The 26,057-nt window shown below is 45.6% G+C and overlaps 1 protein-coding gene across 3 annotated transcripts in view; it reads left to right on the forward strand.

Annotated features, from left to right (window-relative positions):
* Positions 1–26,057, forward strand: part of STXBP4 (syntaxin binding protein 4) — a 324,772-nt gene that overhangs the window by 47,910 nt on the left and 250,805 nt on the right. For all 3 annotated transcript variants that reach the window (XM_029600671.1, XM_029600672.1, XM_029600673.1), the window contains exon 6: positions 5,012–5,090. In XM_029600671.1, coding sequence (XP_029456531.1) covers positions 5,012–5,090 — 79 coding nt within the window. The remainder of the gene's footprint in view (positions 1–5,011; positions 5,091–26,057) is intronic.

Below are 26,057 nucleotides of genomic sequence, written 5' to 3' on the forward strand. Positions count from 1 at the left end.
ATGAGACAATGCAGAGACAGAACTGGCGCGATAGTACTCACTCTGATGCTGGCAGTTGTAATAGGAGAGAACCCCCGAGGAGCGGAGGTCCGGGACAAAATAAGGCCCCCAAGGAGCAGGTACCTTAGGCGTCCTTGTTGGTAGCAGGTAACCCCGGAGGGTGTAGAGGAGCAAGGCAAGGCCCCGAGGAGTGGGTACCTAAGTCATCCTGGAGCGAGAAAACACAGAGCGGCAGCGTCTGGTAACGTAGAGAAATCAGCATGGAGGATTCCTTGCTAACTCGTATTAGGAATCGTGAATGGAGTTTAAATACCAGAGCTTGTGACGTCATGCGGTGGGGACGCCCCCGAGGTTCCTGCAATGACGCACGTAAAGGACGGGGCTGCGTGCACGTGCCCTAGGTGACTCCGGGAGAAAGATGGCGAACGCTATCGCCCATGCCGGACTGGGGACGCTGGAGGGGTCGGCTTGGAGAAGCGAAGGCAGCCATCTTGCCAAAAGGAACTGAGTCAGGCAGGAAAAAGGTGAGCAATAGAAGGTGCAGGCATCTGTGACCGGGCACAACATAGCAGTTCTCTTGGCCCAGGAAGTGGCTTGACGTAAGCGAAGGTTCGTCTGTTCCCATAAAGCCTTTAGGGCATCTGCAGTAGCCTGCGCCGCAGGGGAAGGTACTGACAATGGTATGGGCAGTGATGGTAATGGTTGCTTTCCATAGACGATGGAGAACGGTGATGTGCCTGTAGCTGTGGCGATGTGGGAGTTGTAAGAAAACTCTGCCCAAGGGAGAAGTTCAGACCAATTGTCTGGGCAGTCATTAATGTAAGCACGCAGGAAGGCCTTTAAAGAGTGATTCATTCGCTCAGGTCCATTGGCTTGAGGGTGATAAGCAGTTATTAGACTGATGTTAATGCCGAATTTTCGGTAAAGAGCGCGCCAATATCTAGCAACGAATTGTGGACCTCTATTAGAGACAGTGTACTTGGCTAGGTCATGTAATCTGAAGATGTGACGGAAGAATAGGTGTGCCAGGTCAGGAGCAGATGGTAGGCCCGGTAGAGGGACGAAATGGGCCATTTTTGAAAATCGGTCTATGGTTACCCATATAACGGTATGACCCTTAGATGGCGGCAAGTCCATGATGAAATCCGTAGACAAGTGGATCCACGGTTCCTCAGGAGCTGGAAGTGGTTGAAGTAGACCCCAAGGTTGACCGACCGGGGGTTTTTGTTTCGCACATGTGTTACAAGATTCGACTTTTGCTTTAGCATCAGAGACCATAGTGGGCTACCAGAAGAACCGCTGGAGCAGCGCCAAGGTTCGTGCTCACCCTGGGTGACCAGCAAACTTAGAATAATGTGCCCACCAGAGGACTCTTTCTCGGAGTCTTCGGGGCACGACAGCCTTCCCAATAGGGACTGGGTGAGTGGCAGATAGGCAAATACAAGCTGGGTCTATTATATGACCGGGTTCTTCCGGAGTATCTTCAGGCTCGAAGGAGCATGATAGGGCATCTGCCCGGAGGTTTTTCTCAGCTGGACGGTAAAGAAGCTCAAAGTTGAACCTGGAAAAGAATAAGGCCCATCGGTCCTGATGGGCATAGATATGCTGGGCATGGCTCAAATGTTCCAGGTTCTTGTGGTCAGTGAATATGATGAATTTGTATTGCGCGCCCTCTAACCACAGGCGCCATTCTTCAAGGGCTAATTTAATGGTAAGTAACTCGCGATCTCTGATACTATAATTCTGCTCCGCAGATGAGAACTTGTGAGAGAAAAGCGAACATGGGACTGTAGATCCGGAAGCACTGCATTGACTCATGACCGCCCCAGCCCCAGTCACGGAGGCATCCACTTTCACTTGAAATGGGCGGTTTGGGTCTGGATGATGGAGACAAGACCCCACTTGGAAAGCTTCTTTAAGGCGGTGGAAGGCTGTGATGGCTTCCAGTGTCCAATTTCGAGTGTCTTGGCCATTGCAAGTCAATGCAGTCAGAGAGGCAGCCAAAGTGGAATAGTGTGGAATAAAATGGCGATAATAGTTTGAGAATCCCAGGAAGCTCTGGAGAGCCTTAAGACCCACAGGTCGTGGCCAATCCCGGATTCCTTTCAACTTAGCAGGAACCATAGAGAATCCTCATTGGGAAATAATGTATCCGAGGAAAGGCAGACTGGATTTCTCGAATAAATCCAACTTTGCAAATAAGTGATTCTCACGAAGGCGTTGGAGGACGTCAGTGCGGTGTGTGGCCAGATCCTTAGAAAAGACAAGGATATCATCGAAGTATGCCACAACCTTGGTATACAGCAAATCTCTGAAAATTTTGTTCATCATTCGTTGGAAAACTGCGGGCGCATTACAGAGACCGAAGGGCATCACCAGGTATTCATAATGCCTTTCTCGGGTGTTAAAAGCAGTCTTCCAAATGTCGTTGGTACGAATTCGTACCAAGTTATACGCCCCGCGTAAATCCAACTTAGTGAATATAGATGCTCCATGCAAGTGATCGAATAGTTCCGAGATCAGCGGCAGAGGGTAATTGTCTTTACGGGTAATGGAGTTTAGGCCGCGGTAGTCAATACACGGCCTGAGCGATCCATCCTTCTTGGTCACAAAAAAGAATCCTGCCCTGGCAGGAGAGGTAGAGGGGCAGATGAATCCCTTTGCAAGATTTTCTTGAATGTACTCTGTCATGGCTTTTGTCTCTGGGAGAGACAGAGGATAGGTACGTCCTCGGGGAGGCGTAGTCCCAGGTAGGAGGTCTATGGGACAATCAAACCTCCGAAGAGGTGGGAGAAGGTCTGCTTTTTGTTTGGAGTTCAGCACCACCAATCATTTTCAAAAGTTGGCTTCTTTGAGTTACTCTTTTTTTTAATACATTTTTTGAAGTTCATATTCAGCTGCTGTGTAGCTCGACTAGTTAGCCAGATAAATTTATCCGGCTAACTAGTGTGTATATTCAGCTGCGCCGCTGAATATACACCACGACTATCTTAAAGTTAGCTGGATAAAGTATGCCCAATTATGCTCCCTGAACGTCCCTAACTTATCTGGCTAAATGCTTATGAATATGGACCTCAGTGATTGTTGATCATGAGTTCCTTATAATTTTCTCTTGGAAGCCCTTTCGTAGGAGGGGAGTGAGAGTGTTGGTTTGTATTTTTTTAGTTTGCGATATGGAATAATGGCAGGTTGAGGTCAGCATAGGTCTCTATATGTGGTGACATCAGCAAACCTGTTGGTTTCTGTTTCTGTCTACTTGTTGCTGGACATAACCTAGGCATCTGAACTGGTCTGGCTGGACTCAAGGAAATTATCAGATAAGAACTAATTTCTCCTTCCTTGCAATTATCCTGAAAAACAAACCTATTAGGGATTATCAAGGGCTGGATTTGAATGCCGCTGCTTTTATCAAAATGTTACGCTCCTTCCCTATATTTCCTCCATACTATACATTCACCCTTACTGTTTCTGAGTTGCTATTCAGACAGTACAAGTAGTGTAATTAGGCTGCCGAGTTAGTCCATTTGAAAGTACAGAAATAAAGGTTAACAAATAAAAATAAAAACTATATATGTAAGGTGCTACCTTTTTTCATTGGACTATTTAATACATTTCTTGATGAGCTTTCGTTAGCTAATAGTAATGTTATTCGCCCTTGAAAGCTCATCAAGAAATGTATTGTTAGTCCAATGAAAAGGTATCACCTTATAAATTTTGTTTATTTTTATTTATTAACCTTTATTTCTGTTCTGACAATTCCCATTATTATTATAGCACATTTAATAAAGAGTGCGTCATGCAATCAGTATACTGCGTGAAAACAATACAGTAAGAGCAGATAGAAAGAATTAAATGACAGTAGGGGATTACAGCTGCAGTGGCAACTGAGAACAGGAAAGATAAAGCAGAAGAGGATTAGAAAACAGGCCGCTTCCAGAAAGGCACGGTTAAACCCTTTGTTTTAAAGATAATCAATGATGAAGCCTAGCTTATAGAAACAGCTAAATTATTCTACCACAAGAGGGCAGTGAAAGAGAAAATTCAGAAACTAGAGATGAGAAAACTTTTAGCCCGAGGGCCACATTAAGGTCAGTGATTGGGAAGGTGAAGCCAGTGGGGGTCTGAGGATCCCCAAAGGAAGTCTGAAGAGCTGTGGGGATAGGGAAGGGCCCAATGATCTGAAGTGTGGGAAATGAGGGGGAGAGGCTGAGCTCACATCCAGCCAAATAGCATTCCATCTAGGCCGAAATCTGAGAATCGCTCCAATCAGCTGAATGGACCAGATGAAAAGAGCCCATGGGCTATATAATTTGGATAATCCTGATATAGGAGAAGGGTGAATGTATAGCATGGAGGAAATATAGGGAGGGAGCTGGGTGTAACATTTGGATAAAAGCAGCAGCATTCAAATCTATCATTTGTGAGTCCTCAATAGGTTTGTTTATTGGGATATTTGCAAGGAATAGTCATTTGATATATTTGCATACAGTATATTTGATCTAAAATGCCAGATTTCTTTAGAGGTCACAAGGGCTAAAATTGGGAACCAGTGAAGAGGAGAAATGAGAACGGCAGGTGTGTGTAAAAAAAGAGTAAAAGACTTGGACCCAGAACCGATCCTTAGGGAATATCAGCTGGGAGATCGGAAAAGGTGACAATAACTGGATTATAACAAAGATGTGTATGAACAGGACAGATTTATAAGACATGGAATAAACATACTTAGGGCCTACTTTACTATGGTTTTTCTCCCATTCTGTATCTATGGGAAAAATGCTTAGTAAATGAGGCTCTTAGTTTGAAACACACCAAAAAAAGGTCCTTTGATACTGGACCAGTAACATTTGATGGTACTGATTTAAATGGTTGTTTTTTTTTTAATATGTCTCTGGCCTGATGTACTTGGAAAGTTTCTGCCATTTTGTGTGTCTAGCCCATTTTCAAGTTGTCAGTTGGGTCTTTACCCTCTTTTAGTATCTTGCTTTGTGTAAATTGTGGTTTTCTTTTGTAGAGCAAGGTTGAATGTGTGAAAAGAAAACAAGCTCCAATTATTTCTGCAGACAGCAGCCCTCCAGATCTATGCACTGATGGTAATGCTCATTTCACACCTTTCTCTTACTTTTTTTTTTTTTTTAACAATTACTCTTCCACAGGCTGTGGTGCATGATGCTGCTTAATAGACTGTGAAGGAAAATGTATGGTCCTTTCAAATGACAAATAAAAGGCTTAGATGAACGTGATGTCCAATATTTCCTATTAAAGTATAACTTACGCAGGGACATTTCCCTGGGCAAATAGCTGGAACTAAACAGAAATGTACTATCATAATAACATTCTCTCTAATCAATAGAGCCTGTTGAAGGTAGATAATGAAGACTGCCCTAAATCAAAAAGATGAGGTTCCCATGGAAACAGTTCACTTTCAACTTGATGTAATGTTGAAGGAGGTTGCATTTTCTTTAACTGATTTTTTAGAAGATACTGTTCAAAGAGATTTTCATGGATAAACAGGTATTTACTCGTGGAAAAAAAGCCTTTGAAACCCTCCACCCCCTCCAATCTGGGGAAAAAGGTTTGTACCAGTGGCAGGATTAGGGCAGTCCCAGTAGCAAAGTATGTGGGGAAAAGAAAGCCTGAGGCGTCAGCCCACCATGAGATTTTCAAAAAGAGTCCTCATAGTAGATAAATAAATAAATAGATAAATTATAATGGAACCTGAATTTAGGTATACAGCCCTGTTTACAATCAGCTGGTGGTAAATTGTGGATCTGCCACAACTGACTACAGAATACCCTGAGCGGGTCAGTTAAAATTAGAACTGAAGGGTTATGGTCAAGTTAGACATGTTTCCTATAAGGGTCCCAAGATTCTTTTTTGTCGAAATGAACAGAGCTATGTTTAAATTTTTGTGAAACAAAAAAAGCCTGAGTTAATGGTAAGCTTCTGAAGGGCCAGAAGGATGGGGGAGATGGGGTGCATAGGCCTATCAGATGTTTTTAACTACAAAAAGCAGTACACCTTTAAAAATATTGTAATGTTGTGGAAGGAACTGTAAGAAAAACGTTGGCTTGACTTGGGGGAAAAAAGAGTTATCCCACCAATATTTGTTTGGGAGTGCTGCTAGCCTATCCTGCCAGGCACAAAGAAAGCTGGTGGGTGATCCTTCACTAATCTGGAGAGGGAGGGGGAGGAAATGGTAGAAATATGGCACACCCTATGGCTAAGGGGAAGATCTCTTCCTGATTTTTCCTTCTGACTCCACTGTGGAGAAATCTGCCATTACCTGCCCACCTTGATATGATACATTTCAAATGGCTGTGGCAAAGTGATATTAAGCATATGGGACAGTTATTTAGAAAAAGAGATTCTCCATTGACAGGCAGGGCTGAATTAGTCATGACATGTGGATAATGTCATCCTATGGTGCTGAACATACTTTCTCTCTTAGCTCATAGCGCTTTTCTCTACTGAGCATTTGCAGGAGTTCCTGCACGGGCTTTGCCTTGTGAGCCCTTCAGCCTTTTTAGTCTGAGCTTCAGCATGGACATGTGCCCTATGTCTCTATTCCTGTTCATTTTCAGATCAGTCCAGACTCCTGGGTTTTGTGACCCTGCCAGCAGATGGAGACAGAGAAGGTTTTACTGACACTGCTACATAACCTAGTATGCCACCTGCAATCCCTCAGTATTTCTCTGTCTCCAGCAGATGGTGGATGGTGTAAAACCTGCAGTGTGGAGTAGTAAAAAAAAAAAAATTCTGGATCTTCCCAGGGGGTTGTGAGGTCCTAGTTAGGCCATCCCCCTTGGTCTGAGGTGGATGGGTAGGGGGTTGGTGACTGTTTTCAGTAGCTCACTCCTAAAGCCTGTGGACATTTGGTGGTCCAGATCCATCATCTCCCACGAGGCAGCCTTGGAACCTGCTGGCAGCTCAGCACTTTCAGCCTGGAGGAGCAGGGAAGTATTCCTTTTTCTTGCTATGGGGCTAGGTTGCTGTAGTTTGGTGATAATGCTTGTTTAAAAAAAAGTTTCAGTGCTTCAGTCAGGGCTCTGTTAGCAGTGGCTGTGATTGCAGTCAATTTTGCCAGCAACACTGCTCTCACTGATCGAAGCAGGACTGCTCTCCGGATTCCTCTGATGAGTGATACAGGATGGTGGCGCGCGGCCCCAGCCAAGTGATGATGGCGCGTGGAAAGGTTTGCCGCACCTGTGGGAGTTTGCGTCTAAACACTTCAGGGGAAGAAGGCTCTTCGGGAGAGCTTGTTATTACAGATGCTACTTTTCGATCAGCAAGAGGTTCGCAGGTGTCTAAGCCTACCGCGGAGGTTTCCCCGAGCAGCACAGGAACGGCAGCCATGTTTGATGCTCAAGCGGGGCAGACAGGGAGAACCCCTCCATGGCTGTCTCCTGCTGTTGCTGGCACTGGGGAGGACTGGAGGGGCCTCTGATTTTGAAGATTTTTCTCCTGGATAGGAGAAGAGAGGACCCAGAGGATTTTCCTTTGGACCGGGATTCTGAGGATTGCCAGGTTTATTTTCCCACTGAGTTTGTTTTGCTTATGAATAGGGCTTATTTGGCCAAATGTGTAGCAGGGGATACCTCCAGGTCCCATCCACAGTTTATGCCCAGCCAGCGAAGAACTGAGTGCAAGCCAAATGAAAGCATTTAGTAAGCATTCGGCGTGTTCTGGGTCCTTCCTCTCAGCCAGGTGGGACTGATGGGGATTCTGAGGATTCAGATGATCCAGAGTCTGTGACGAGGGATGCCTCAGGAGAACACTTGTTCCTGTCCTTACCCCGGATCAGTCCAGACAAGTGGGTATATGCATCCCTACCAGCAGATGGAGGCAGAAAACAACATTTTGAGGCACTGCTAGATAACCAAGAGTGCCACTTGCAGTCCCTCAGTATTTCTCTGTCTCCAGCAGATGGTAGAGGTGCAAACCTGCAGTCTGGAGTTAAAAGAAAAAAAAAAAAAAGAAGAGTAAGGAGATTTGGCTCCCTGAGATGTTAGGTTCCTTCGAGGGTCATCCCTCAGGTGGAGCAGGGCAAGTGGGGAGTTGGTGACCCCTGTCCTGATGCAGCCCTTCTTGGCAGGGGGGGTTGATAGCCAGATGTTCTGGCTTCCTCACCCCCTCTGAGCCCTTCACTCCCTATGAGATCCTGGCTCCTTCAGTGATCAGCCTCCAGAAGCAGGCTCTATTCCTTTTCTAGCTTTTGCCTGGGTCTGTTTCTTCTTCAAATAAAAAAGGAGCACAGCAGTAGTGGCTGAGAGCAAGGCTGAGGCAGTGGGTAAGTTGCTGTGTTTCCTGCCGGGAGGCAGGCAGGAGGGAGCGGGCTGAATTGCTGTGGTGGTTCGGGGCTGGGTATTTGTTAGTTAAGCACCAGACAGCATTGGGGAGATCTTGTGTTTTCAGGAGCTATTTTTAGGCCCAACCTTGTGTGCAGGCCTGACTGCACTGGCATGCTGACTCCCGCACAGCATGGCAAAGTTTGTAGCGGCTGCGGTTTTAGGCGGGCTCAACTCGATTCGGCCTCGTTTTGCCGAGAGTGTTCCTCGGGGTGGGGGTCAAGGGCACGATGGCGACTGGACCGGCTTTGGAGATCTCGGGGGGGGGGGGGGGGGGCGGTGTCAGAGGAGCCAGCGGCCATTTTGTCAGCACTTGCAGGGAGTCAGGCTGCTATTTCATAGCCTTGGGAATCCCCTCTCATGCTGTTTCCCACTGAACAGGACCCTGCTGGTGGCAGGGGAAGAGGAGAGGCTCAGGGAGTCACTGGTCAAGACTCTCCCTCCTCTGATCCGGAGGAGTTTTCAACGGATTTTGTTCTTCTCCTGTATAAGGCTTTTTTAGCCAGGAAGGGTTTGGGCTCCAAGAGACCATTACCCAGGAAGTCTTGGGCAGTCAAGAAGGCTAGGGATCGGAGGCCTGTGGAGACTGGAGGGATCCTGTGCTCGTTGGGACTCAGATGGCCCACGTTGGAAGAAGTGATGTCGGAAGGGAAGTATGAGCCTGATCAAATGCAGGGGGGGGGGGGGGTCCAGGGGATTTGGACAAAGACTCTGTGGTGCCTTGGGGGATCCGATGCAGGATCCAGAAGTGGTACCGATCACGGAAGGTGAGGACACACAGGTGGTCCATCTGTTCCGGAAGGAGGAACTGGGGCCACTGATTCCCCAGGAATTGGAGGAGCTGGGGATTAGTCACCCAGGAGGACTCGGATAATGAGGAAGTGAACCAAGTCCTGGAGGGATTATGGGGTCCCCCTATGGCTTTTTCATTGCCGAAGAAGGTGAAGAAGCTGGTGGATTGGGAGTGGGAATCTCCCAAAGTGGGCCTCAAGGTAGCGAGGGCTATGGCGAAGTTATATCCCTTGCTGGAGCAGACTTTGGAGTCATGGAGAATGTGTCTGCGGGTACCAAAAAGACAACTATCCCGGTAGCGGGGTCGGCGGCTCTAAAGGATGTCTAGGATCGGAAGTTGTTGATTCTGCTCAAGAGGCTGTTTGAGGTTTCATCTTTGAGTCTTCGGTCAGCGGTGTGCGGAAGTTTGATACAGAGAGCCTGTTTATGCTGGGTGCAGAAGGCACATGACAAGTGGTCAGGGCTGGCGGCTAAGACAGCGCAGGCGGCCCGCTTGGAAGCAGCAGTGGCCTATTTGGCTGATGCTCTTTATGACATGATCCGGACTTCCGCCAAGAGTATGGTCTCTGCAGTGGTGGCACGGAGACTCTTGTGGCTGCGAAATTGGTCAGTGGATGTGTGGTCTAAAACCTAGCTGTCAAATTTCCTCTTCAAGGGGAAGCTACTCTTTGGGGAGCAGCTCATGAAGCAGTAGGGAGAGTCGAAGGGGACAGAAAGGCCCCAAGAAACCTTTTCTGCCGCAAGCTCATTTTTGGGAGGCGCGGAGGTTTTGTGTGAGCAGGAGCCCTGGTCTAGTGGTGCAGAAGCAGAGTTTTGGCAGGCAGCAGCCCTTTTGGAGTCAGTGCAGACCCTCGAGGGATGGTGGTTCTCAAGGTAACAAGATTGGACAATGAAGGTGTATTGGTCCACTCCTCTCTGGAGGCTATCGGAGGGAGACTGTCCTTTTTTTTCGAGGAGTGGACCAGAATCATGTTGGACCGGTGAGTCCTGAGGTCATAAGAGATAGCTATGCCTTAGAATTTTTTTGTCCGCTCAGGGACACCTTTGTAGTCTCCCGCTACATTTCCCAGTGCAAGAAAGTAGTGTCCTCTTTTCACCTTAACCAGGTTGTCGAGCTACCGACCTTCCTGAATTTGGCAGCCGATGCTTCGATAGCAAGGGAACTTCACTTATTGGATGTGTGTCAAATTCTTTTGCGATATCTTAAGGTGATGAATGCCTTTCAGAGATCTGATCATCTGTTCCGTTCAGTGGTGCAAGGAAGGGAAATAAGGCTTCCAAGGGCACTATTGCATGATGGTTAAAAGAGATGATAGCTTCAGCTTACATCTTTAAGGGCCAGTCAGTGCCGGAGGGTTTGATAGCACATTCCACTAGGGTGCAGGCAACCTCCTGGGCGGAATGTCAACTGCTTTCTCTGCAGGAGATTTGTCGAGTGGTGACATAGTCTTCTCTTCACACTTTTACCAAACATTACTGCTTGGATGTGCAGAAGCCAGAAGCAGCGACGTTTGGGGAGAGTGTGTTGTGCACGGATCTTTCAAGTTGCAACCCAGACTAGAGGGGCTTGGGTACATGCCACTTGTCTGGACTTATCCATGGTACTTCATGAACAAAAATTAGCAGGTAAGTACCAATTTTCCTATGTCGAATGTGGCAAATCGGCTGAAGATCCAGAAGAGGTTCCGGTGGCCGAAGGGGATGATCCCAAGGTGGTTTCCCTTTTTTCACGGAGAGGAACTCTGGTCTTGGATCCCACAGGTGCTTCAGGAGCTGGGAATCAAGGTTTTGCAGGAGGAGTCTGATCTGGACAGTTTGTGAAATGCCTAACTTGGTAGCAGCACATCTGTCACCAGAGCATCTATGTTTTTCTTTACCTGGACAACTGGCTTGTGACTTGCGTTTCCCAGGAAGGAGTGTTGAACAACCTGCAGAAGACAATTCAACTCCTACAGTCTCTAAGGTTCCTAGTAAATTTCAAATATTAACCCTGATCCCATGCCAGAGAATCATGTTTATCGGCGCACTCCTCACAGGAGAAAGCATTTCTTCCAGCAGATCAAGCAGATGTCCTCAGCATGTTTCCCTTTAAGCTATGTGCATGTGCACGCAGTTTGTGAACTCAGTGCACAAGAAATCCCAATGATATTTACATTATTTATTTATTTATTTATTTAAATTAATTTATATACCGGAGGTTCCTGTATAATATACATATCACCCCGGTTCACAAAGAACAGTAACTATCGCTACAAATAGCGGTTTACATAGAACAGAATAAAAGAAGTTTTACATTGAACAAAAACAAAGTAATAAGTTTTACATTGAAGTCAGCATGTGTAAATTTCTGATTAACAAAGGAAGAAAAAAATAGATCTGAATAACTCGTTGTGGGCTTGAAAAGACTTTTCTTCGTGTTCTTGGCTCTAGGGGAAAGCTTGTTTGAAAAGCCAAGTCTTAAGTTTCCCTTTAAATGTAGAGTGGCATGGTTCTAAACGAAGGTCTGGAGGGAGCGAGTTCCAAAGTGAAGGGCCTGCTGTGGATAATGCACGTTTCCTCAGAACGGATTTCATAGGTTGTGTGATTAGTCTGTTCTGATAGGCGCTTCTGGTTGGTTTCACAGATGTGTGTAATTGAATTTGGAATGTTAGGTTGAGAGGTGCGATGTTGTGTAAGGCCTTATGTATCATCATTAAAGACTTGAACTGGATCCTGTATTTAATTGGAAGCCAGTGGAGATGGTGGAGAATTGGGGTGATATGATCTCTCTTTTTGGCATTTGATAGAATTCTTGCAGAGGCGTTCAGGACCATCTGAAGTGGTTTGATGGTACATGCTGGAAGGCCTAGGAGGAGAGAGTTACAATAATCCAGCTTTGGGAGTATGATGGCTTGTAAAACCATGCGGAAGTCTCTGTATAGGAGGAGAGGTTTGAGTTTCTTTAATGTTTGAAGTTTAAAGAAACATTCTTTTGTTGTGTTGTTGACGAATTTGTTGAGACTGAGTCTGTTGTCTATGATGACTCCCAGATCTCTAACTTGTTGTGTGGTGGAGAGCCCTGTGGTGACCGGATGTTGATTAGTGTTAGAATGTGAGGAAGGGGTATAGTTTTCCGGAGTTATAATGAGGATTTCAGTTTTGTTTTTATTTAGAACCAAGTTGAGGCTGGTGAGTAGATTGTTGATAGCTGACAGACATTTATTCCAGAATGATATGGCTTTGTATATGGAATCTTCTATAGGGATGAGGATTTGAATATCATCCGCGTATAGGTAATGTCTTAGCTTAAGGTTAGTGAGAAGTTGACAAAGTGGGAGTAGATAAATATTGAAAAGAGTCGGGGAGAGGGATGATCCTTGTGGTACCCCCCTTTTGGATTCGATGGTGTGGGACTCTTTGTTATTTATCTTGACCTTGTATGTTCTGTTCTCCAAAAATGATTTGAACCAGTTAAAAACTACTCCTGTAATGCCAATGTCTATTAGGCGTTGCAGGAGGCATGAGTGGTTAACGGTATCAAACGCTGATGAAAGATCAAGGAGAGCGAGGAGGCAAGGTTGGCCCTTTTCTAGGTTGAAAATGATAGTGTCTGATAATGATGTTAATAATGATTCGGTATTCATAGACTTGCGAAAGCCAAATTGGTTTGAGGTGAGGATGTTGTTTTCGTCAAGATATTCTGTAAGTTGTTTGTTTACAACTTTCTCCATAACTCTGGCAATCAACGGGAGGTTTGCTATGGGTCTAAAGTTTGCTGGGTCTGAGGTGGGTAAGTTAGGTTTTTTGAGGAGCGGCTTGAGCATGGCTAACTTGAGTTGGTTCGGGACATGTCCTTGAGAGAAGGAGCAGTTAATAATGTCTGCTAAAGGTTTGGCTATGGTGTTGGAGATCAGACACAGTTTGTTGTATGGAATGTGGTCTGATGGATGAGAGGATGGTTTTATCTTCTTGAGAATATTCTCTATTTCTAGAGTGGATGTGAGCTCAAAAGTGTTGAGTAGTGTTAGTGAAGTGTTAGTGTTAGGTTGTTTGACATTTGGGTGCGATGGTTGTTGATCTGTTGGGAGTGGTGGTTGAGCGGTTGAATGAGGTGTTTGAGCGGGTGATTGCGAAGATTGGGGGGTGAGGTTGATTACGTGTTTTGGATGTGTAGATGGTCCCTTGAGGGGAGCTAGAAGTGAAGTGATTTTGTTGTCGAAAAAGTCTGCTAGTTCGTTCGCTTTAGTGAGTGCTTGATCATCTGGAATGGTCGGTGCCGGGGGTTTTGTGAGGGTTGATACATAGGAGAAAAGAGCTCTTGAATCAAAGATGAGGTGGTGGATTTTTTTGGAGAAGAATATTTTCTTTGTTGTGTTGATGTTGTTTCTGTATGAGTTAAGGCATGATTTGTAGATGAGGAGGGTGGTTGTAGATGGGTTTTTTCGCCAATTTTGTTCCTTGCATCTCAACTCGTGTTTATGATTTTTTAGCTCTGGTGTGAACCAGGGTCTCCTGTTGTCTTTGTTTGGATTGATAGATTTAGTTGTCATGGGGCAAATTTGATCTGCAACCTTTTTAGTGATGTTGGTCCATGATGAAGTTGCTGAGTTTACGTCGGATAGGTCTAGGTGCTCAAGTTCCTTGGCTAGGTGTTCACCGAGTTGGTCTCCTGAGCATTGTTTCCTAAGCGATATAGTTATAGGTTGTGTGGATTGTGGTGGAAGTTCTTTTATTTTTAAAACCGATGATATAATTCGATGGTCTGACCAAGGTATTGGAGTGCAAGTTGGAGTGGTGTGGGTTGTGATACCTTCATTTATAAAGATAAGGTCCAGCGTATGGCCTGCTTTGTGGGTTGGTTCAGTCACTATTTGTCTGAAACCCATATTGTTGAGAGAGGAGAGAAAAGTTTTACAGTTGGTAGAATGAGGTTGGATATCTACATGTAGATTAAAATCTCCCATGAGGATGGTAGGTTTCGTGGAATTTAGGTGTTTTGCTGTAAGTTCTATGATGGAAGATGGGTCAGCTTCCAGTATTCCGGGGGGAGCATAGATTAGGCCGATAGTCAGATGTTTTGAGTTGAATAGGGCAAATTCAATCTTTGATATGTTATTGGAAGTCTGCAAAGTCAGACCCAGCGTTTTTTTGGCTGCGAGGAGAAGTCCACCTCCTCTTTTTTTAGGTCTGGGAATAGAGAGAACATCATAATCCTGTATGGGTAACTGATTTATTAGTGCTGTGTCGGTGGGTTTTAACCAGGTTTCTGTGATAGCACAGATGTCAGGTTTTGTATCGGATAGGTAGTCGTTGAATATATGACTTTTCTTAGCGATCGATTGCGCATTAATCAATGTGAGTGAGAAGAGAGTTAGTCCAAGGAATTGAGTGAGTGGTGTCAGTAAGATGGGCCTGAGCCTCTGTTGACGATTGTGATGGGGGAGGGAAGGGGGCTTTGGTGTTCTCCATTTGGGATTGTGGATGATGGGAATTGTGAGGGGGTGCATGTTGGGATGTAAGTGGCTGAAGTGGAAGACTGTGGGAATTGTTACGGTTAACAGGAGTGCTAGGCGAATGCTGTCTGAAGAGAGCTGGATGAATGTGGTTTGAAGAGTGCTGGGTGGATAATGTTAGAAGAGTGCTGTATGTATGATGGGGTATGTTGGGTGAGTGCAGTCCGGAGAAAGATGGGTGAATGTTAAGTGGAAGCTTAAGGAAGACCAGGTGGTATTGGGTGGTCGTGTAATGAGATATTACAAATCTTCTGAGGGGTCTGCTGGTAGATCTGGAAGTTCTGCATTATACTGGCTTGTAGTGCACAACTTTGAACTTGGTTTATAAAATGTTTCACAAAAAGAACATTTTTGCACACTCAGTCTTTCAAACATTTGAGGGAACATTGGTCCTTAGAGCATGGCGTGGTGATCACAGATCAGACAACAGCCAGGGAATTGCTAGATGTTCAGGGCCACATTGTGGCATTGGTGCATGTGGTCATTCTAGCCCAACTTCACATTCAAATGCTACAGTGGGGCCTCCGCTCCCAATTGGATCAGCTGACCCAACCTTTGACAACTCTAGTGTATGCCTCCAGAGTGGTTGGACCCAGATATCTTATGAGAGGGCCCCCCCCCCCTCCGATTTCTTCCCCATCAAGTAACGTTAATGACAGACGCATTCACTAAGGTATGGCACACATGAATCCTTTCTGAACTCAAGGAACTTGATCGCCAGTGGAAATGACAATTTCAAATCAACCTATTGCAACTGTGGACGATCAGACATGCCTTGAGTACCTTCTTGCTTCTCCTTGGAGGGAAGAAAATCCTCATTCAAACTGACAGTCAGGTAGCCATGTTTTATATCAACAAGCAAGGAGGTACAAGGTCATGGACTCTCTGCCAAGAAGCTGAGAATGAGCATGTAGCCATAAACCTGTTCTGCAAGCAACCTACCTTCCAGGGATCTCTAATATATTGGCAGATTGCCTCAACAAGGTGTTTATGTCCCTATATGCTCAACTTTTTGGGACATCCCTCCATCGACCTCTTCACGATGGAGGAATACAGAAAAGTGGAAAGATTTTGTTTTCTCCTTTGAAGCAAACTTAGGTCCACTTAGGATGCTTTTCTGCTTACCTGTAATGCAGATCTCATGTATAAAGGATGTGGACCCCTGTACTGTGGTGCAGTTGGCGCAGCCTAGAGAGCGAACCCCCAGGACCACACCGACAGCTGGCAGATGATCTCTGGAATGGGATTGGCTGGAACTTCACATATAACAGACTTTTCCCCTGCAAGTTGAGCCCGGGGGTTCCAGGGGCCAGGAGGCCCCTCAGGGTATGGCGAGATAGGGAGTCTGGAGTCTGGCTGGGTCAGGGCAGGCAGCAGATGAGAGTAATATAGGTCTAGGCAGAGGTCAGGGGCAGGCAGCAAGCGAGAATAGCCGAGGTCCAGGCAGAGGTCAAGGGCGCAGGCCGCAAGAGAAGTATAGTCCAAGTTCAGGCAGAGGTCTGATCAGGCTGTCATTCTGAGGGGTACGCAGGAGCAAGGCACAGAGAACTGATAATAAATGGGAGGCTGGATGAGACATGACAGGCTGGCGAGGCAGTGCAGGTTGAACATGAAGAGACCAGGTGAGCTGAAGAGACAAGACAGGGCAGGCTTGATATGACGAGGTGAGGCAGGCTGGAGAGATAAGGCTGTTGCGGAGGTGGACCCTTGGCCCGAGGTGCGGTTAGCACTACCCTCCCACAGGTCCCCACTGTCGGGAGGTGAGGCAGGACGGGAAGCAGAGGCAAGCAGGAACTTCATCAATACCTGCCCTCGTTCCCCATAGGTTGAGCCCTTGGGTGCCAGGGCCGGCTGGTCTTAGATGGGCTTCTGCGTGGATGATCCCGGGGACGGCCAAGCATGGAGAAAGACAAGGAACAGCAAGGATCCAGTCCAGGGGCCACAGCAGGCAGCAAGAGAAGTCAGATCCGGTCCAGGGGTTGGAGGCAGGCGGAAAACTCATAGCCAGGTCCAGTCCAGGGGTCAGAGGCAGGCGGCAAACTCTTAGTTGGGTCCAGTCCAAGGGTCAAAGCCAAAGTCAGTCCAAAGAGCAGGGTGAAGAACTAAAGCAATACCAGAACGGATTCTGGAACTCAGGATCAGGAACAGGCAGGAATGAAGACTGGAATTCAGGATCTGGAACTCAGGATCCGGAACAAGCAGGAATGCAGCAACTCAGGAACTATGCTAAGGACAAGCGAGGTGACCTGTTGCCAAGGCAAGCTCTGACTGGCAGAGCTTGCCTTAAATATCCTGAGTCACTGATGCCATCAGTAGGGGCCGCAGGAGCTTTTCCCGCCGCGGCCCCTTTAAATCTCAGCGTGAGGTGCACTCATGCACGCGCCTAGGAGCAGGACACCAAGGAAGGCAGCGGCATGGGTTGCGTGGCAGCAGCCGCCAACGAAGGAGAGGAGATGCAGGCTGGCGGAGGGGAACCCCTCATCGCGCCAGAGGGACCTGGACACATGGCAACAGCATGGCCGCAGAGGGGGCTGCCCACCGCTGTGAAAGCAGGAGGGACCGAACTTGGGGCCTGGCATCGGAAGGTAGGAGGTCCTCTCCTTGGCCCGGAATCATAACAAAGGCAAGAAGGGAGACAAGAACACAGAAGCAACATGCTGTACTATATGGCAGGAGACCCATTGCTGAGGCGAAGCACAGGAATTGCGGCTGGGTTTAAATTCTTAGCTGCATGAGATTATCAGGGAGCGATGGAGCTGACCTTTCCCGCTATGGAGCCCTTATTTATTTATTTATTTTAATTATTTCTATACCGGCATTCGTGAGGGTATCACATCATGCCGGTTTACAATAAACAGTGGAGTGAAAAAAGGAACAATGAACGATATAAATAATAGGTGTTAAACATAAAATAGTTACAGTTACAATAAAATAGGGATGAGTACAACTGGGAGCAAGAGGAAAAATGAAATGAAAGGAACTTTAACATGGTATATTAACCGAAGTATGATGGGGTACATTACAAGAATTATGAATTGTTCATTTGAAATAATTACCGTTTTTATCTAAAGGTAGTGGTCATAAGTGATGGTTTTCTGTATACTGGTAGTGCTGAAGTTGGTATTGGGTATTGGAAGTTGGTTGAAGGTGAAGTGAGTAATGAGTTTAATCCGAGTCTGGGAATGCTCCACTGCACCAAGCTGGCCCTTATGAGCCAGCATGGTGCAGTGGAGGAGAAGCTGGTGGTGTCTGAGCCTCAAAGCGAGGTTGACATCATCTTTGGTGGACCTGGTGTTGGGGGTAAGTACGGCCAGTCGCAGGGCTGTCCCGTGATGAGCCAAATGTAACAGTATGTATGCTTTTCAACTGATCCCGCTGATAGCCAGCTCTGCAAAAATTGCTTAAGGGCCTGGCCTGCCTGATGCTTATTGCATTAGCATGGCCCACACCAATGTGGCTCTTGTATCTAGAGCAACTATCCATCAAGCTTCCAACCCATCATTGTTGACTCAAGAGGAGGATAAAGGTGAACCGGTAGATGTAGTATACTTGGATTTTCAGAAGGCGTTTGACAAAGTTCCTCATGAGAGGCGTCTAGGAAAAGTAAAAAGTCATGGGATAGGTGGCGATGTCCTTTCATGGATTGCAAACTGGCTAAAAGACAGGAAAGAGAGAGTAGGATTAAATGGACAATTTTCTCAGTGGACGGGAGTGGACAGTGGAGTGCCTCAGGGATCTGTATTGGGACCCTTACTTTTCAATATATTTATAAATGATCTGGAAAGAAATACGACGAGTGAGATAATCAAATTTGCAGATGACACAAAATTGTTCAGAGTAGTTAAATCACAAGCAGATTGTGATAAATTGCAGGAAGACCTTGTGAGACTGGAAAATTGGGCATCCAAATGGCAGATGAAGTTTAATGTGGATAAGTGCAAGGTGATGCATATAGGGAAAAATAACCCATGCTATAATTACATGATGTTGGGTTCCATATTAGGTGCTACAACCCAAGAAAGAGATCTAGGCGTCATAGTGGATAACACATTGAAATCGTCGGTTCAGTGTGCTGCGGCAGTCAAAAAAGCAAACAGAATGTTGGGAATTATTAGAAAGGGAATAGTGAATAAAACGGAAAATGCTATAATGCCTCTGTATCGCTCTATGGTGAGACCGCACCTTGAATACTGTGTACAGTTCTTGTCGCCGCATCTCAAAAAAGATATAATTGTGATGGAGAAGGTACAGAGAAGGGCTACCAAAATAAGGGGAATGGAACAGCTCCCCTATGAGGAAAGACTAAAGAGGTTAGGACTTTTCAGCTTGGAGAAGAGACGGCTGAGGGGGGATATGATAGAGATGTTTAAAATTATGAGAGGTCTAGAATGGGTAGATGTGAATCGGTTATTTACTCTTTCGGATAGTAGAAAGACTAGGGGGCACTCCATGAAGTTAGCATGGGGCACATTTAAAACTAATCGGAGAAAGTTCTTTTTTACTCAACGCACAATTAAACTCTGGAATTTGTTGCCAGAGGATGTGGTTAGTGCAGTTAGTATAGCTGTGTTTAAAAAAGGATTGGATAAGTTCTTGGAGAAGAAGTCCATTACCTGCTATTAAGTTCACTTAGAGAATAGCCACTTCCATTAGCAATGGTAACATAGAATAGACTTAGTTTTTGGGTACTTGCCAGGTTCTTATGGCCTGGATTGGCCACTGTTGGAAACAGGATGCTGGGCTTGATGGACCCTTGGTCTGACCCAGTATGGCATTTTCTTATGTTCTTATGTGTTATCCGAACCTCCTCTCCCTCATCTTGACAGCCTGGATGTTGTTGAGTGCTTGATGATCACATCAATTTCCTTACCTAAGGAAGTTGAAGACATATTGGTTTCTGCCAAGAAGCTCTCATATAGGAGGGCTTACAGCTTTAAATGGTAACAGTTCTCATCCTGATGTCAACTAAGCTTCCTGAACCCGTTTGCATGCAAGCTGCTTCAGTATTAGTTCTATCTTTTCTCTTCAGAACTCAGTAACTTGTCAGTCAGCGTGCATCTCAGTGCCATAGCAGCCTACCATGTTCAAGTAGAAGGCAGACCAATTTTTATTTTTTTTAAATTCTTTATTTATAAGTTTCCATAACAAATTCAAGAAATTACACACTTGAATGGAAAACATAATGGCTACAGCAATAGTTTTACATAATAAAAGAAAAAAGAGATTTAAGGAAATAAGGAAAAAAACAATTATGTATTTAGTCCTCAATAAGGATCCATTTCTACTACCTCAGGAAAATATTTCTAAAATACAAGGAAATAGGCTGGTAATAACGAGGAGCTCTCATTATGAATGGTATCCAAGAACTTACACATTTTCAAACAATAGGAGAGGAACTAACCACAGGAGAAAATCTTTCACTTATAAAAGAGGAAAGCTATGAAGGGGTAAAGAAAGTATATGAGGCACTTTGATATTTTATAATGCATTTACACGGGAATTTAAGGAAAAAGGCAGCATCCATTTCTAACACCCTAGGTTTTAAAATAAGAAATTGTTTCCTCTTTTTCTGAGTTTCTTTTGCAAGGCCAGAGAAGGATTGCACATTCATCCCCAGGAAACTTTCAGCACGGTAACGATAAAATCTTTTAAGTATCCATTCTTTATCGGATTCTAAAAGAAATGAAACGATGAGTGTGGCTGGAGTGACCAGTTCCTTCTGCGTTGTTTCAATAATATTTATGACATCCAATTGTGATTCCAAGGTTGTGAAAATCTGACCACCACGTTGTTCCTCAATACCTTTTTTAAGGGGTGAGATATAGTAAATTCTTCGCCGCTCCCGGCCCGCGACCGAAGACCTGCGCGACCGGCGCCTAAGCCCCGCCGGGGGAAGGTCAGGTCAGTGCCCGCCTTCCACTCCGGGGAGGCCCCAGCGCCAGCCGCGCTCGATTCACTTAAAAAAACAACTAAAAAACCTGAAAAAGAAAGGTAGCCTACCGCGACAAGGCCCGCCCACGGGAATACCTTCGACCCAATCAGGGTCAGCCCGGCAGACCTTCAAATCTTCGCGCTCCGAGGCGCCATCTCCTTTCTTCGCCGCTCCCGGCCTGCGACCGAAGACCTGCGCGACCGGTGCCTAAGCCCCGCCGGGGGAAGGTCAGGTCAGTGCCCGCCTTCCACTCCGGGGAGGCCCCAGCGCCAGCCGCACTCGATTCACTTCACTTAAAAAAACAACTAAAAAACCTGAAAAAGAAAGGTAGCCTACCGCGACAAGGTCCGCCCACGGGAATACCTTCGACCCAATCAGGGTCAGCCAGGCAGACCTTTAATCCACGCCCGTCTAGGCGTCGTGCGCCGAGCGTTGTGTGCCGAAGGAGTGCGACAAAGGGGCCCGCCCCTTTGTGCGCCCCTTCGTGCAGCCCCTGAGGACTGTGGACTGGACTGACTGTATCCCTCTGCAACGCTTCCTCCACGTCTACGAATTCTCCTACGACTATCAAGCCATTGGTTAGACCGGACAGCAAACAACTTCTAAAACCACCTAGCCCCTTAGGATAGCAAACTCCCTACACTCACCGGCTGGCACCCTCCCTTCGCCTGCCTCACCTCTCTCAGAATGCCTCCATCTCTCCCAATCCCAATCCTTCCACATTGTCTACCATCCAAAGGGAATTCAACTCGACAGGCCCAATACCACAACCTTAAAACCCTCTCCCCAATCATGATCACTCCCATCACCCAACTGCTAGGCCTCACCCTATTTTCGTTAACCTTATTTAATGCACAATCCCTAACAAAGAAATCAGTAATACTAAACGACTATCTCATCGATGTTAAGCCTGATATATGCGCAATTACTGAGACCTGGTTCAAACCTTCAGACACCGCAATAATTAACCAATTACCTACAGTGACATACGACTTATTTTCCATTCCAGGTCAGGGAAAAAAAAAGGGAGGAGGAATCCTCCTAGCAACCAAAAAGGACCTCAGATTCACTCGTCACTCGACCAACTCAGATTCGAAACTCGAAATCGGCTTCTTCTCATCAGACAAACTCCAAATTCTACTTGTCTATGCTCCTCCAGGTGTCCTGGAAACAGACGCCTCTCCTCTGGTCGAATTAACCACCTCCCTTATCAAGTTGGACGCCCCAGCTATAATTTTAGGAGATTTTAACCTGCACGTTGACAACTCCATACTATCACCCAACTGCGAAGCCTTACTCACAGCACTCTCCGCTTTAGGTTTCACTCAACTTGTTAACAAACCCATACACAAAGCCGGCCACACGTTAGATCTTATTTTCGTCAACACTGCAATCAAGCCTGTACTGCACCCCAGTTGCACGAAGGTCCCTTGGTCAGATCACTCCCTCGTAACAACCTCATTCTCAATAAAAGATATCAGCCCATCTCGCATACACTCTCCCTGCTTCACATACAGGAAAACATGCTCCTTAGAAGATATTAGCAATCACTTATCATCACATCTCCCCCAGGTAGACTTCACCAATCCGAACTCAGCTCTTCGATCTTGGAACAACATTACTGAATCCATAGCTAACAAGCTATGCCCTCTAACAACAAAAAAACCTCACCCCAATTCCTCCAAAAGACAGCCTTTGGTTTACCTTAGAGCTAAGAAAGTTAAAACTACTGCTAAGACAAAATGAGGCTAAATGGCGTAAAAACCCATGCACCATCACTCTATCTATCTACAAATCAACTCTTCATCACTATAAATCCAACACTTTAAGATCCAAGAGGAACTATTACGCATCTAAGATCCACGACCTGGTCTTCGACGCTAAAGCCCTCTTTAGCTATGTTTCCAACCTCACACAAATAAACCCTTCAGAGATTGCTCACAACCAAGCAAAATCTAAAGCTGAAGAACTAGCGCTATTTTTCAGCAACAAAATCAGCAGGCTTCTAACTCAGCTCCCCTCTAACACCGTCTCACCATTAACCCCACTTCAGACCTCCTTCAACAATACTCGCTTAGAAGAACTCGAACTCACTTCCTCCATCGAGATCCAAGGTATTCTACGGAAAATGAAACCATCCTCTCACCCCTCGGATCACATCCCCACTAAACTTCTCCTATCAATTCCTGACTCCATCTCCAAATCCCTGACAGACATCATAAATTGCTCAATAACACAAGGATCTTACCCAGATGACCTCAAACTGGCCTCTCTCAAACCACTCCTCAAGAAACCAAATCTAGATCCTAATGACCCAAACAACTACCGACCGATCGCCAACCTCCCCTTCATAGCCAAGATCATGGAGAAATTGGTGAACACACGTCTCTCAATCTACATTGAAGATAACAACCTCCTATTCCCATCACAATACGGATTCCGCAAAACACTAAGCACGGAGTCCCTCCTCATTTCCATGACAGATTACCTCATCCTGGGCCTTGACAAAGGACAAGCCTTCCTACTGATCCTACTGGACCTTTCGTCAGCCTTTGACACCGTCAATCATTCCCTACTCATTAACCAGTTGGCCTCCATAGGTATCTCAGGCACAGCACTCACGTGGTTCATATCCTTTCTCAGCAATAGAGGATACAAGGTCAAGATCCAGAACAAAGAATCCTCACACCACCCCTCGTCAGTAGGAGTCCTACAGGGGTCCTCCCTGTCTCCTACTCTATTTAACATCTACCTTCTACCGTTATGCCAACTTCTCACCGACCTCAATCTCAAACATTTCCTTTACGCGGATGATATCCAGGTCCTGATCCCCATTAAGGATTCCTTCGCAAAAACACTGGCTCACTGGGAAACATGCCTCCAAAAAATTAAACTCCTTCTCACCAGCCTTAACCTGGTACTAAATTCCTGCAAAACTGAACTCCTGCTCATCGCCCCAGAGAACAGCACCATCACCCCTACACAGCAAGCCACGCCAACAATCACACAAGTGAGAGACCTAGGAGTCCTAATTGATAATCGCCTGAACTTCAAAGCTACCATCAACAAAACCACCAAAGACTGCTTCTACCAACTACAAGTGCTAAAAAGAATAAGACCTCTTTTCCACGCCCAAGACTTCAGAATGATTCTACAAGCAATCATTTTCTCAAAATTAGACTATTGTAACACCATCCTACTTGGTCTTCCCTCCTCTTACACCAAACCGCTTCAGATGGTGCAAAATGCAGCTGCTTGAATACTGACAAACACCAGGAGAAGGGATCACATAACCCCTATCCTAAAGGGCCTCCACTGGTTACCCATCCACTTCAAAATAATATACAAGGCCATTCTTACCATATACAAAAACATCCATCAACTGGCTCCTATTGACCTACAGATCCCTCTCCGACTACATAAATCGTCAAGACCGACAAGAGATGCATACAAGGGATCGCTACAGGTACCGCCTTCCAAATCTACCAGACACATCACGCTAAGAGACCGGGCCTTCTCTACAGCCAGTCCACCCTTATGGAACTCCATCCCCCCAGATCTTAGACTGGAACCCTGCCTCTCAACCTTCAAGAAAAGACTAAAGACCTGGCTATTCATACAAGCATTCCTGGACTCCAATTGATTTAACACCTCAACTTCAACCCCCATCTTCATTTACACCATTGTTAACTATCTCCACTATCGTTAGCCATTATTAATTAATAACCTGTCCTTTCTCTTCCATCCTCGCCAAGTTCTAGTCACTCTGTTACATGTAACTGCCTTTTCCGCACCACTGTTCTAGTTTATGTTTATTATGCACTCCTGTTTTATGTGAACCAGCATGATGTGACTGCGGTCTCGAATGCCGGTATATAAAAAACCGAAATAAATAAAATAAATAAATAAAATAGAAGCGGAAAAGTCTGTTCTGGAATCTTAAGGATTTCTAAAAGATATCTCCTCCACATGTCTTTCAGTGTAGTTAAAGGGTCTTTTGGAAAATTAATAAATCACATATTTTTTGCCCGAGCCTGATTTTCCATTGACTCCATTTTATATTTTATACCTGAATTCTCCTTTGTAATAGAATACTGCAGGCAGACCAATTTCTACTCATCCATTAGTGTCAAAATTTATGAAAGGCCTATGGCATACCAAACCTCTGATGGCCAAACCTCCTGTTCCAAAGGATCTTAATGTCATTCTGACACAGCATATGAAGTCACCCTTCAAGCTGGCTTCTTTGAAATTTGTCACGTAGAAAGTATTCTTTCTTCATGCAATCACATCAGCCAGAAGAGTTGGTGAGCTTCAGGCATTGTTCTTCCACAATAGGGTGGTACTTCAAGGGCCTTATTTTCTAAGGCTATCGCACACTTGCGCTACCAGTGCAAGCGTGCGATAGCTAGAAAGCTTAGCGCAGGCCTGCTCTAGCTACATCGGGGCGGAGTCGGCCCCTGAAGAGGAGGAGTCGGGGCGTCACCAGGGCCAACTCCGCGAAGACGGCACCGACAGCGAAAAGGTAAGGAGCCTTTTCGCTGCCTATTTCACGCCGAATAACTACACCTTTTATGGTGTAGTTATTTGGCACCGCGGTGGTGCGATCACTGCTGGCTAGCGCAGGACCGCCCCCTGCTTCGCCCCTCTGCCCCCTGTTAGCTCCGGGATTCACTAAGCCTTGCGGCATTAGTGAATTCAGGCCCAAGTTTCTTCCAAAAGTGATCTCAGTTTTTCATATGAATCAAACATGAAGGGGAGTAAGACCTTCATACATTTGATTGTAAGCCTTGGCTTACTACCAGAAGAGGATGCAGCCGCATTGTCAGGCCTTTCAATTATTCAACTCTTATGATCCTAACCATATGGGCATAGCAGTGGCCAAATGTATGTTGTCTAATTGGCTAGCAGAATGTATTGCACACTGTTGAATGCTAGCTGATCTTCAGATTAAAGGCTCATGAAGTGAAAGCCATGGCTGCATCAGTGGCTCATCTGTGAACTGTGCCTATCGAAGACTGCAAAGTTGCAACTTGGTCATCAGTGAACTCCTTCACGTCCCACTACTGTGTGGACCCAGGAAACAAGAAGGTAGGTGATCTAAAAAAGCCGTTAGGTAAACAAAAACAGGGGGATAGATGACAGAAGTCTTTTCCAATTCTTTATTGTGGTGGAAACGTTACAAATTACCAGCCCGACTCAGGCCGAGTTTCACCGTTCTCACAACGGCTGCCTCAGGGGCTATAAACAAATCATGAAGAACAACAAAATTATTAAAAAAACATGTGATAATAATTCAAAATTAAATGAATTAAAAAAGTTAAAAATGATGACATATAGATCTGTGCTCATAACAACTGATGTAAATTTATGTAAAAAATGTGAGGATAATAATATAAAAATGACGAAGATATATGATCAAATATCATTACAGTTGAAATTTACTTATACATCCATAACTTAGATTTAATTCAAAGATGATCTGAAAACATGAAT

Source organism: Rhinatrema bivittatum, chromosome 4 (genome assembly GCF_901001135.1).
Source record: "Rhinatrema bivittatum chromosome 4, aRhiBiv1.1, whole genome shotgun sequence".
NCBI lineage: Eukaryota > Metazoa > Chordata > Amphibia > Gymnophiona > Rhinatrematidae > Rhinatrema > Rhinatrema bivittatum.